General features: G+C 41.0%; 1 protein-coding gene across 9 annotated transcripts in view; it reads left to right on the top strand.

Moving 5' to 3' along the window:
• LOC132396663 (interleukin-6 receptor subunit beta) overlaps positions 1–9,647 on the top strand; it is a 188,553-nt gene extending 178,906 nt beyond the window's left edge. For all 9 annotated transcript variants that reach the window (XM_059974415.1, XM_059974412.1, XM_059974418.1 and 6 more), the window contains one exon: positions 8,394–9,647. In XM_059974415.1, the coding sequence (XP_059830398.1) occupies positions 8,394–8,882 (489 nt within the window). In that variant the 3' untranslated portion in view covers positions 8,883–9,647. The remainder of the gene's footprint in view (positions 1–8,393) is intronic.
• Positions 9,648–13,964: the final 4,317 nt, after the last annotated feature.

Raw genomic sequence — 13,964 nt, 5'->3', positions numbered from 1 at the left:
CTCAGTGACAGAGCATTTTGGAGATAGTGATTGTAATTCTATCTCCTTTACATTAGCATTGAAAAGAGATAGGAACAGACAAGTTAGAAAAGCGTTTAATTGGAGTAAGGGGAATGATGAGGTTATCAGGCAGGAAATTGAAAACTTAAATTGGGAACAGATGTTCTCAGGGAAAAGTACGGATGAAATGTGGCAAATGTTCAGGGGGTATTTGTGTGGAGTTCTGCATAGATACATTCCAAAGAGACAGGGAAGTTATGGTAGGGTACAGGAACCGTGGTGTACAAAGGCTGTAATAAATCTAGTCAAGAAGAAAAGAAAAGCTTACAAAAGGTTCAGAGAGCTAGGTAATGTTAGAGATCTAGAAGATTATAAGGCTAATAGGAAGGAGCTTAAAAAGGAAATTAGGAGAGCCAGAAGGGGCCATGAGAAGGCCTTGGCGGGCAAGATTAAGGAAAACTCCAAGGCATTCTACAAGTATGTGAAGAGCTGGCCAAAGTTCAATGGAACAATACCCTAGCAGGGAAGACAGTGGAACAACAATGGCAGGTATTTCTGGGAATAATGCAGAAGGTGCAGGATCGGTTCATTCCAAAGAGGAAGAAAGATCCTAAGGGGATTAAGGGGTGCCCGTGGCTGACGAGGGAAGTAAAGGGCAGTATAAAAATAAAAGAGAAGAAGTATAACATAGCAAATATGAGTGGGAAACCAAGGACTAGGAAGCTTCTAAAGAGCAACAGAAAATAACAAAAAAGGCAATACGCCAAGAAAAAATGAGGTACGAAGGTAAACTGGCCAAAAGTATAAAGGAGGATAGTAAAAGCTTCTTTAGGTATGTGAATAACAAAAAAATACTTAAGACCAAAATTGGCCCATTGAAGACAGAAACGGGTGAATTTATTATGGGGATCAAGGAAGTGGCAGATGAGTTGAACAGGTACTTTGGATCTGTCTTCACTAGGGAAGACACAAACAATCTCCCAGATATAATAGTGGCCAAAGGAACTAGGGTAAAGGATGAACTGAAGGAAATTTATATTAGGCAAGAAACGGTGTTGGATAGACTGTTGAGTCTGAAGGTTGATAAGTCCCCGGGGACCTGATGGTCTGCATCCCAGGGTACTTAAAGAGGTGGCTCTAGAAATCGTGGACGCATTGGTAATCATTTTCCAATGTTCTATAGATTCAGGAACAGTTCTTGCTGATTGGAGGGTGGCTAATGTCCCACTTTTCAAGAAAGGAGGGAGAGAGAAAAAAAAGGGAATTATAGACCGGTTAGCCTGACGTCAGTGATGGGAAAGATGCTGGAGTCAATTATAAAAGAGGAAATTACGACACATTTGGATAGCAGTAGAAGGATCAGTCCAAGTCAGCATGGATTTATGAAGGGAAGATTATGCTTGACTAATCTTCTGGAGTTTTTTGAGGATGTAACTATGAAAGTGGACAAGGGAGATCCAGTGGATGTAGTGTACCTGGACTTCCAGAAAGCTTTTGATAAAGTCCCACATAGGAGATTAGTGGGCAAAATTAGGGCACATGGTATTGGGGGCAGAGTACTGACATGGATTGAAAATTGGCTGGTTGACAGGAAACAAAAAGTAGCGATTAACGGGTCCCTTTCGGAATGGCAGGCTGTGACCAGTGGAGTACCACAAGGTTCGGTGCTAGGACCGCAGCTGTTTACAATATACATTAATGATTTAGATGAAGAGATTAAAAGTAACATTAGCAAATTTGCTGATGACACAGAGCTGGGCGGCAGTGTGAAATGTCAGGAGGATGTTATGAGAATGCAGGGTGACTTAGACAGGTTGGGTGAGTGGGCAAATGTATGGCAGATGCAGTTTAATGTGGATAAATGTGAAGTTATCCACTTTGGTGGCAAGAACAGGAAGGCAGATTACTACCTAAATGGAGTCAAGTTAGGAAAAGGGGAAGTACAACGAGATCTAGGTGTTCTTGTACATCAGTCAATGAAAGCAAGCATGCAGGTACAGCAGGCAGTGAAGAAAGATAATGGCATGCTAGCCTTTATAACAAGAGGAATTGAGTATAGGAGTAAAGAGGTCCTTCTGCAGCTGTACAGGGCCCTGGTGAGACCCCACCTGGAGTATTGTGTGCAGTTTTCGTCTCCAAATTTGAGGAAGGACATTCTTGCTATTGAGGGAGTGCAGCGTAGGTTCACAAGGTTAATTCCCAGAATGATAGGACTGTCATATGTTGAAAGATTGGAGTGACTGGGCTTGTATACACTGGAATTTAGAAGGATGAGAGGGGATCTGATTGAAACATATAAGATTATTAAGGGATTGGACATGCTGGAGGCAGGAAACATGTTCCTGCTGATGGGTGAGTCCAGAACTAGAGGCTACAGTTTAAGAATAAGGGGTAGGCCATTTAGAACAGAGATGCAGAAGAACTTTTTCATCCAGAGAGTGGTGGATATGTGGAAATCGCTGCCCCAGAAGGCAGTGGAGGCCAGGTCTCTGGATGCATTCAAGAGAGAGTTAGATAGGGCTCTTATAGATAGCGGGGTCAAGGGATATGGGGAGAGGGCAGGAACGGGGTACTGATTGTGTATGATCAGCCATGATCACAGTGAATGGCGGTGCTGGCTAGAAGGGCTGAATGGCCTACTCCTGCACCTACTGTCTATTGTCTATAATACGTGAAATAATAGGACACATCAAGTGTGACAGTGGGAAAGTGTGTATGGAACTGGAGGAAATAGCGGAGGTACTTAATGAATACTTTGCTTCAGTATTCACTACAGAAAAGAACCTTGGCGATTGTAGGGATGACTTACAGCAGACTGAAAAGCTTGAGCATGTAGATATTAAGAAAGAGGATGTGCTGGAGCTTTTGGAAAGCATCAATTTGGATAAGTCACTGGGACCGGATGAGATGTACCCCAGGCTACTGTGGGAGGCAAGGGAGGAGATTGCTGAACCTCTGGCGATGATCTTTGCATCATCAATGGGGACGGGAGAAGTACTGGAGGATTGAAGGGTTGGAAATGTTGTTCCTTTATTCAAGAAAGGGAGTAGAGATAGACCAGCAATTTATAGACTAGTGAGTCTTACTTCAGTGTTGGTAAATTGATGGAGAAGAACCTGAGAGGCAGGATTTATGAACATTTGGAGAGGTATAATATGATTAGGGATAGTCAGCATGGCTTTGTCAATGGCAGGTCATGCCTTACGAGCCTGATTGTATTTTTTGAGGATGTGATTAAACACATTGATGAAGGTAGAGCAGTAGATGTAGTGTATATGGATTTCAGCAAGGCATTTGATAAGGTACCCCATGCAAGGCTTATTGAGAAAGTAAGGAGGCATGGGATCAAAGGGGCATTGCTTTGTGGATCTAGAATTGGCTTGCCTGGCAAAGCCTGGTTGTAGACAGGTCATATTCTGCATGGAGGTCAGTGACCAGTGGTGTGCCTCAGGGATCTGTTCTGGGACCCTTACTCTTCGTGAATTTTATAAATGACCTGGATGAGGAAGTGGAGCAATGATTTAGTAAGTTTGCTGATGACACAAAGGTTGGAGGTGTTGTGGATAGTGTGGAGGGCTTTAGAGTTTACAGCACGACATTGATAAGATGCAAATCTGGGCTGAGAAGTGGCAGATGGAGTTCAACCCAGGTAAGTGTGAAGTGGTTAATTTTGGTAGGTCAAATATGATGGCAGAATATAGTGTCAATGGTAAGGCTCTTGGCAGTGTGGAGGATCAGAGGGATCTTGGGGTCCAAGTCAATAGGACGCTCAAAACAGCTGCACACGTTGACTCTGTGGTTAGGAAGGCATATGGTGTATTGGCCTTCATCAATCGTGGAATTGAATTTAGGAGCTGAGAGGTAATGTTGGAGCTATATAGGACCCTGGTCAGACCCCACTTGGAGTACTGTGCTCAGTTCTGGTCCCTCACTACAGGAAGGATATGGAAGCCATTGAAAGGGTGCAGAGGAGATTTACAAGGATGTTGCCTGGATTGGAGAGCATGCCTCATGAAAACAGGTTGAATGAACTCGGCCTTTCTCTTTCGAGCGACGGAGGGTGAGAGGTGACCTGATAGAGGTGTACAAGATGATGAGAGGCATTGATGGTGTGGATGGTCAGAGGCTTTTTCCCAGGGCTGAAATGGTTGCCACTAGAGGACACAGGTTTAAGGTGCTGGGGAGTAGGTACAGAGGAGATGTCAGGGGTAAGTCTTTTATGCAGAGAGTGGTGAGTGCATGGAATAGGCTGCCGGTAACGGTGGTGGAGGTAGATACAATAGGGTCTTTTAAGAGACCTTTGGATAGGTACATGGAGCTTAGAAAAATAGAGGGCTATAGGTAAGCCTAGTAATTTCTAAGGTAGGGACATGTTCGGTACAACTTTGTGGGCAGAATGGCCTGTATTGTGCTGTAGGCTTTCTGTGTTTCTATCCCTGATGTCCTGGAAAGGAAAGCAGTAACCTGGGGACAGATGCAGCAGAGATGAGGGAACTGAGAAAAGGGAATAGCATTTTTACAGGAGACAGGTGGGAAGAAGTATTGTCCAGGTAGCTGTGGGAATTGGTAGGCTTATAAAGGATGTCAGTACTCAATAGGAGATAATGTTCTTTATTTGGTAACCTCTGGAGGAAAGCCGTCCATCTCTACATTTGGTTAATAATTTTGGTGGCATTAAACAACCTCTTGTGGGGAAGGAGGTAGACACTTGAGGAGTTCAGAAGTGTGCAGCTTCTCCACACTCCCATACCATTATATTGTATTAGTAGGTGTGATGATTTTGAATTAGATGCAGGTAAGCACTGTACCATAGCATTTTACAATGCCAATGATCATCGACTGGTTCATATAAACATATTGTTTGTAACTTCTATAAATGGTTTGAATGTAACTGAGCAAGGCGTGGTAAGTTTGCAAATGATACTAAATTGGGTGGATGTGTAGATGGTCAGAGATTCATAAAGCACTCCAGGCACAGAAGCAGGCCTTTGGCCTGGCTAGTCCATGCTAAACTATTTTTCTGCTTACTCCCGTCAATGTGCACCTGAACCACTCCTCTCCCATCCATGTACCTATCCAAACCTCACCTATATGTTAAAATCAAACCTGCATCCACCATTTCCTTTCCACACTCTGAATGAAAAAGTTCCCCCTCATGTTCCCCTTAGACATTTCACTTTTCACCCTTAACCCTTTAGTTGTCATCTCACACAACTTCAATGGAAAAGGTCTGCTTGTGTTTACCTTATCTGTACCCCTCATGATTTCATAGACCACTATCAAAACTCCCCTCATTCTCCTGTGGTCTAGGGAATAAAGTCCCAACTATTCAACCTTTCCCTATAACTCAGGCCCTTAAATCCATAAGAACATAAGATATATGAGACAAAATATGGCCATTTGACCCATCGAGTCTGCTCCTTCATTCTGTCATGGCTGATTTATTATCCCTCTCAACCCTATTCTCCTGCCTTCTCCCCTTAACCTTTGATGCCCTGACTAATCAAAAACCTATCAACCTGCACTTTAAATATACTCAATGCCTTGGCCACCACTGCTGCCCGTGGCAATGAATTCTACAGATTTATTACCCTCCGACTAATGAAATACTTCCTCATCACTTTTCTAACTAAATGTTCCTCTAATCTAAGGCTGTGCTCTTTGGTCCCAGACTCACTCACAAAACGAAACATCCACTCTATCTAAACCTTTCAATGTTTGATTGGTTTCAGTGAGATCCCCACTTTCTTCTAAACTCCAGCAAGGACTGGCCCCGAGCCATCAAATGCTCCTCACTTGATAACCCTTTCATGCCTGGTATCATTCTCATGAACTTCCTTAAGCCCTCTCCAATGTCAGCATATCCTTTCTTAGATAAGTGGCCACAATACTCCAAGTGCAGTCTGACCAAGACCTTACTACATCCTTACTCTTACAATCTTGTCTTCTCAAAATAAAGACTAATGTTGCATTTGCTTTCCTCGGCACCAACTCAACCTGCAAATTAACCTTTAGGAAATCCTGCATAGGACTCCCAAGTCCCCTTACACCTCTGATTTTTTAATTTTCTCCCCATTTAGAAAATAGTCTACGCTTTATTCCTTCTACCAAAGTGCATGACCATACACTCCCTTACACTATAATCCCTCTGACTCTTCTTTGCTCATTCTCCCAATCTAACTAAGCCTTTCTGCAGGCCCCCTGCTTCCTCAACACCAACTTGCCCCCTCACCTAGCTTCATATCATCTACAAACTTAATCACAAAGCCATCAATTCCATCATCCAAATCATTTACATACAACATGAAAAGAAGCAGTCCCAAGCCCAATCCCTGCGGAACATCACTAGTTACTGGCAGTCAACTGGAAAAGGCCTCCTATATTCCCACTCTGACTCCAGCCAGTCAGCCGGTCTTCTGTCCAGGCAATATCCTTGCAAATTTTCTCCGTACTCTTTCAATCTTAATGATACAGTGTGGACAGTTATGAAAAATTAAAGGGGATTTTAATTAGCCAGGTATGTGGACTGAGGATTAGCAAGTGGTTTTCAATCCAGGTAAATGTGAGGTATTGCAGTTTGGGTGATCAAACCAGGCTAGGGATTATACAGTGAATGGTACAGTCCTGGGAAGTGTTATGGAACAGAGGGATGTAGGAATGCAAGTTCTTAGTTTGCTGAAGGCATGTCTCAGGTAGATAATGATGAAGAAGGCATTTGGCACTCTGACCTTCATCAGTCAAGGCACAGAGCATAGAAGTTTGGGAGTTACTTTGCAGTTATATATGATGTTAGTGGGTCTTCACTTGGAATATTGAGTACAGTTTTGGTCACCCTGTAATGGGAAAGATGTTACTAAATTTGAAAGAGTGTAGAAAAAGATTTACCAACATGTTGCCTAAGCTTCAGTGCCTGAATCACAGGAGAGATTGTACAGACTGGAACTTTATTCCCTGAAATGTAGGAGATTGAGCAACGACCTAATAGAGTATATGGACCATGAGGGGCATTGACAGGGTGAAAGCAATAGTCATTTCCGAAGGAAGAGGTGCTAAAAATAAAAGGGCATTTGTTGAATATCTGTGGTGACAGATTAAGAGGAATCAGGGGCAGGTTGAGGCAGATGCATTAGAAACCTTGAGAAACTGTCTAAATACTGCAAGCCCATGGATAGGAGATCTTTACAGGGCAATGGATGAAGCACAGTAGACATGGTCGAGTTAGGCCGAACAGCCTGTTTCCACGCAGTTTAAGACTCTATAATCAGCTCAGCTTCTATCACGGAGACTTGTACGCACTGCTGCTTCAGAATGAGTCATTTTAACTTTATGTATTAATCATATTCGTGATAGAAACTTTTATTAACTGATTAGAATCAAGAACCTACATGCATGGCAAGTTAAGATGTTCAGGATAATAAGACCAGCAGTAGGCATCTGGCCCTTTCTGCCTCCTCTGCCATTCATTATGGTCCTCTCCTCCACATTCCTCTTTGTAATCTTTATTTGCACTGTTCTTCCTCATCTGATTTCTCCTTTTGGACTGCATCAATTCTGGCGAGAGTATTCTGTCACTGTCTTGCCTTGTTGCAGCCACATTATGCCAATCAGATATCATTAGCACGGCAGCTGCCTCCATATCTGCAGTGGGATCTGACTCAAGCTTGAGGTTTGACTGTGTCTGCTTTCTGTAGCTTGTCCCACTCTAAATGCAGCTGTTCAGCAGCTAGAATCTTATACACCAGAGGATCTTCTTCAGACAATATGCAGACTCAGCTGTTTGGTTTATATTCTCAATCCGTTGCAGTTTGCCCCCATGGATTACATTGACATCAAAATGAGTACCACCTCTCTAGAACTACTGTAAAGCACATTGTCCTGAAGAGTTCCAACTCATTTATTATAACAATATGTGACAAAACTGTACTCCTTTTTATAACTTCCCATGAAAAGTAATCAGCTCAAGTCTAAGAATGGACCATCAATAGAGACCTTGAAATGAAGGGAATTTGAGGGTTATGGAAAACAAGCAAAGAATGGAGCTGAGGCCAAGGTCAAATAGGTCTCAATCTTACTTCATAGTGGTGCAGGCTTGAGAGAGCATATGATGCACTTCTGCTCCTATTTCTCATCAGCTGTAAGCATGAAAAGATGTAAAATATTTTATTAAAAGTTTGTGGAGTAAATTAACACTGCCGCTTGTATAAATGGCTTCTAAGGAGCTTGCATGTCATTCAGTAATTAATGCTTATTTTCTCCCAGTCTGCTCTAAATCTAAGATCAAATACTTCCTTTGTCTAGGCTTCTTCTATTCTTTCTCCATTTTATGCCATCTAGTCTACTGTCTGACAATATAGATTTTATAATTCTGAATACATGTCATTCTCCCTCTTCAGCCTCACCTGGACAGTGAATCGTCAGAACAGAATTCAAACTTGCTCGACATAAAAAGAGAAGAGGAACTTGACAATCTTCACACTATTGAAGAGATCACCAGTTCATTCATAGATTATGGGTTGCAAGAGAATGAACCAAAAAATGTACCAGACCAGAAAACCAAACATGAGGTCACACAAAAGCCCACTGTTATACAGTTCACTGACTACACAACGATGGAGAACTTCCAACAAATAATGTCAATCATTCCAAGCAATAGTATACAGCCTACTAGAAATGAAACGGAATATAATGCTGAAACAGAGTATCAGCGGAGTGACAACTTAACTCTGAATTACACAAAGCAAGGATTCCATCATATGGGCGCAAACACCACAGAAGGAAATCCATTAGTTGCTACAGAATGCTCATCATTGCTTGTAAATCCTGATAACATTACAGACTCACAGGCCCTTCAGCCACAAGGGTTATTAGAAACAGATTCATGAATACCATTGAAAAATGCTCAGATGATTCAAAGGCTAATTCAGCCACATTCAAGCAGTGCAATGCGGTGAAGTTAAAGCTATGCAACCTGCTAAATGAACTGTACTGAAAATATAAGACATAACAATTGTATGTCTCTGCAGAGGCACTACTGCAGATATGGACCTTTCGGGCCAAGGACTCTCACATGTGGCATGAGGAATGTGGTGGAGGACATGGGTGGTGGAAGTTTAAATAAAATTGTTAATGGTTGGCTGAAGTGAGACATGGGGGTGGTGGAAATGCCAGAGTTTGTCTGAATTAAAAAAGGTGTTGTTGGTAGTAGTCACTAAACTGCAAGGGTGTCATTTACATTCCTTCCACTTACATGAAAGCACCTTTGTCATTAACAGTTGAACACTCAGACAGAGCAAATGTCAAAAGGGCAGTGATTACAATGTTATGGTAGGGCAAGTTACAACTTGCCTGATCCTCTCTGCAACTGGACTGTCACAAGTTGGGGAAGATTAGCAAAGACCTCATCTGCTTTGCATCACCGTTTGGGGGAGAAGTTGGGGAGCCCACACAGTGAGAAGGTCAAGGACTTCAATGGACACCCAGCATGCAAGCAATGATCCAGAACCAGAGAACATGGATACATAAAACCAACTGAACTGAGGGCATGAAGGAATTAATGTAATAAAATTCTCCATTATACTGTAAGTATGAACACTGGTGTAATATTTTGCTTGTGCTGAATAAAATATTATCACTGTCATCAATTTGGATCAACACTGAACTATTGGATAATGGATTCCATTAAATTTTTCATCCCAGTGTGGAAGTGAAAAAGAGTACAGTATAACAAAAAATGCAAGAGTTATGCAAATAAGCCAATCAATCTAAGTTCTGCCTTATGCCCAACATTGAGACGCTCAACTACTGTTGAGTTTTTTATGCAAGTGTCAAAAGAAAGGCTACAGACTTCCCAACATCCTTGCACCCAATTGTCACAACTGCTCATTCAACACTATATGAGTCAAGGCTGATCCAGAATCTACAAGCTTGCAGATGATACCACTGTAGTGGGCCACATCTCAAATAATGATGAGTCAGAGTACAGGAAGGCGATAGAGAGCTTATTGACATGATCTCATGACAACAAACCTTTCCCTCAATGTCAATGAAATAGCCTGACACTGACTTCAGTCAGGGGGCACAGTGCACGTGCACCTTCCTGTCTACATCAAGGGTACTGAGGTTGAGAGATTTAAGTTCCTAGGTTTGAACATCACCAATAGCCTGTCCTGGTCCAAGCATATGGCCAGGAAAGCTCACCAACACCTCTTCTTGCTTAAGAGGCTAAAGAATTTCAGCAAGTCCCTGTCGACTTTTACCAATTGTTATTGATGCACCATAAAAAGCATTCTGTCTTGATGTATAATGGCTTGATATGGCAGCTGCTCTGTATGTGACCACAAGAAACTGCGGAGAGTTGTGAACACAGCTCAGCCCATCACAGGAATTAGCTTCCCCTCTCTGGACTCCGTCTATACTTCTCTCTGCCTCAGCATAATCAAAGACCCCACCCGCACTGGACAATCTCTGTTCTTCACTCTCTCATTGGGCCTAGATAAAAAAGCCTGAAAACGTGTCCCACCAAGCTCAAGGTCAGGTTATATGCCGTTGTTATTCATCTTCTTGAACAGATTTCTGCTATGAAAAGATGGACTATTGGCCTCATAATCTACCTTATGATCATGCATGAAGGGCCAAATGACCTAATTCTACTCTTACATCTTACGGGCTTTATCATTCACCTGGACTGCACTCTTTTGGTAGCGCTTACATTTTATTCCGCAATGTGATTGTTTTACCTTATTCTCGCTCAATCCACTGCGTAATGATTTGATCTGTATTAAAAAGTATGCAAGCTGAACTTCTCCCTCTATCTTGACATACGTGACAAAAATAACCCAACAACAATAGCAAAAAATAAATAAAGTCAGATCTGAGCCATGATTGGGAGTTTTGGCGGTTGGATTGCCTGCCTGGTGTTCTTCTTGGTGGAGATAAATGTGGAGGTGTGGTGAGGTTGATCCCGTTGCTGTAGACAACAATTGAACAATGACATACTCAGAACCAGGAATGTGATTCCACAGAAAGAGCTTGCAGAGCCAGGACACAAAGGTAAATGCAGGATGTCTGGTTCGTTACCGGAGTTGCATGCAAATTGGCATAGGGGGAAACACAAAAGGTTACAGTAAATAGTTGACTGAATGATTAATGCATTTTGATTCATCAGAGAACAGGATTCAGAACTAGGGAAGGAAGAAAATGCTCTGCCTGGTCAAGGCTGAAAGTAGTGACCTGCTGATTTGCATGACTTTAAAACAATGAAGTGGATGGGTAGGAGGATCCAGGAAAGGTGAAGTGAAAAGCAGCAAAAAGAAATGTTGAAGTTAAACACCAAAAGTAATGACTTGAGTAAAACTGAACAAGTTGGGTAAGGAAGAGACAGAAAGTGAATCAAAGGGAATAGGACATAGGGGATATTGTGAGAAAATAGAAAGTACAAAATAGATGAACTAATAGCATAGGTAGGAATACACAAGTTCAATCCAGTAACCATCATGATGACATTTGGCAAAATCACCATGTATCAAAATGTTCAGAATCAGAATCAGGTTTATTATCACCGGCATGTGATGTGAAATTTGTTAACTTAGCAGCAGCAGTTCAATGCAATACATAATATAGAAGAAAAAAACCCTAAAATAATAATCGATTGCAGTACACGTATATTGAATAAATTAAACATCATGCAAAAACAGAAATACTGTATATTAAAAAAGTGAGGTAGTGTTCATGGATTCAATGTTCATTTAGGAATCAGATGGCGGAGGGGAAGAAGCTGTCCCTGAATCGCTGAGTTTAGGTGTACAACTTAGGGAGAAATGGAAGAGGGAAGGGATGGTCAGGATACAAATATAGCAAAAAGAAAGGATTTCTTTAGAAAAGAAGGCTTTTTTCTCTCCAGTCCTGCTGGAGGGTTTTGACCCAAAACGTCGCCTATACCTTTTTCCTTAGATACTGCCTGATTTGCTGAGTTCCTCCAGCATTTTGTGTGCGTTGCTGGGATTTCCAGCATCTGCAGATTTTCTCTCGTTTAGAAATCATGATTGGGTGAAAAGATAAAGTGTGTAAACAGTGGAAGGATATTTTAAAGGACTCCTAAAACATTTATTTTGTGGGCAATCAGAAAGTTAAAGATCCATGGAACAAGATGATTAAAATAATCACAGGGAGCAAATCATCTCCATTATGGAACAATAATCATCTAAATGGGGGGAAACCATTCACTAACAGAACTTGGAAGGATAAAGGTATTACTACTCTTCAAGATATTAATGGGGCAAGTACGATCCTTAGCTTTCAAGAACTGGTATCGCGATATAATATCAATAAACACTCTCTTTTCTTCTACTTTAGAGTAAGATCAGCTTGTAAAGTCTACGGGGTTCCCTGGGAGTCAGATTTAAAGGACCATCCCATTTTAAGTTGGATACAGGGTGCTCCAAGACAGATAGTGTCACATATCCATGATAAATTAAACTCCCAGAATTATATGCCCACATCAGGAATGAAAGCCTGGGATAGGGACATATCTGAATTGGGACAAGACTTAGACTGCGATGTGATTTGGGTTCATGCTACTGTTGCATCGAAAAACCCAAATCATTGGTATATACACTTGAAATTTTGTGATAGAGCATATCTAACACCAAGAATTAGACTTTAAATGGGACTGGTTCCTCACCCATATTGCTTATTTTGCCCCCACGGAACTGTTGGCTCTTTTATACATGTTGTATGGGAATGTCCAGGTTTGTTTTCTCTGATTTAGGACATTCATTTCACACTTAACTAAATCATTCTAAACTTCTTTGTAAAACTCTATCACATTATGATCAATCACATTATAAACAAACTTTGGTTTGTGGGGGAAGGTTATCAGTACTCTTACAGAACTAACGGGGGTACAATTACCAATGGACCCCGCTGTACATCTTCTTTCTTTTCAAATCTTTTATTATTATTATTATCCAAAATAACAGGAGTACATCAAAGTAGGTAACACAATGTCTTAAAGGGAAAAAAACAATGTTTTAAAGATTGAAAAAATATGGTGACAAAAAAAAGAAAAATACCCTACTAAAACAAAGGAAAAGGTGAAGAAAAAAAAAGAACCCATTCGGTGTTCAACCTCAGAGCCATGCGTCATACAAAAAGCTTCTAAAGATAAACAGCAAACCGCCAGCAAAAAAAATTATACCAAAATTTAGAATTGGATCATGGAGGAAATTTATCAATTAACTCAAATGGTAGTAACAAGCAAATGAACCCCAGCTTTTCTCAAAATCAAACATAGGTTCGAATGTTCGACTTCTAATTTTCTCCAAACTAAGACATAACATCACTTGAGAGAAGCATTGTGACAGAGTGGGAGCTGACATATTCTTCCACTCCAACAGAATGGCCCTCCTAGCTATCAATGTAACAAACACAATAACATGTATTGAACCCTTTGATGAAGGGTTCCATTGGAAGAACTTATAATTTGTTATTACATCCTTTATTTAAGACTGAACAAGATTGGGAAAAGGAACTTAATTTGACTTTTATGACGGAGGATTGGATGCAGATTCTGAAGTTGGTTAACTCTTCTTCGATTTGTGCTAGTCATTCACTGATTCAATTTTAAATTGTACATTGTTACTATTTCAAAGGAGAGATCGTCTAAAATCTTTCCTAATGTTGATAGTTATTGTGATAGATGTAAAGCTGAGACAGCTACACTGGCATACATGTTTTGGTCTTGTTCTATACCAGAACAGTTTTGGAAGTCAGTTTTTTCTACAATTTCTAAAGCACTTAAAATTATTTTACAACCTAACAAATTAACTGTGCTCTTTGGAATAATCCCTCAAAATATCTGCGGTACATCTTCTAAATGATGACTCCCACCTTTCCCTTATGGAATAAACACACAAAATCTGGCTGCTAAGAAGATTGTAGTCAAGAACCTTTTGGACATTTCTTAC

Source organism: Hypanus sabinus, chromosome 7 (genome assembly GCF_030144855.1).
Source record: "Hypanus sabinus isolate sHypSab1 chromosome 7, sHypSab1.hap1, whole genome shotgun sequence".
Lineage (NCBI taxonomy): Eukaryota > Metazoa > Chordata > Chondrichthyes > Myliobatiformes > Dasyatidae > Hypanus > Hypanus sabinus.
This window is presented reverse-complemented; position numbering and strand designations above follow the sequence as displayed.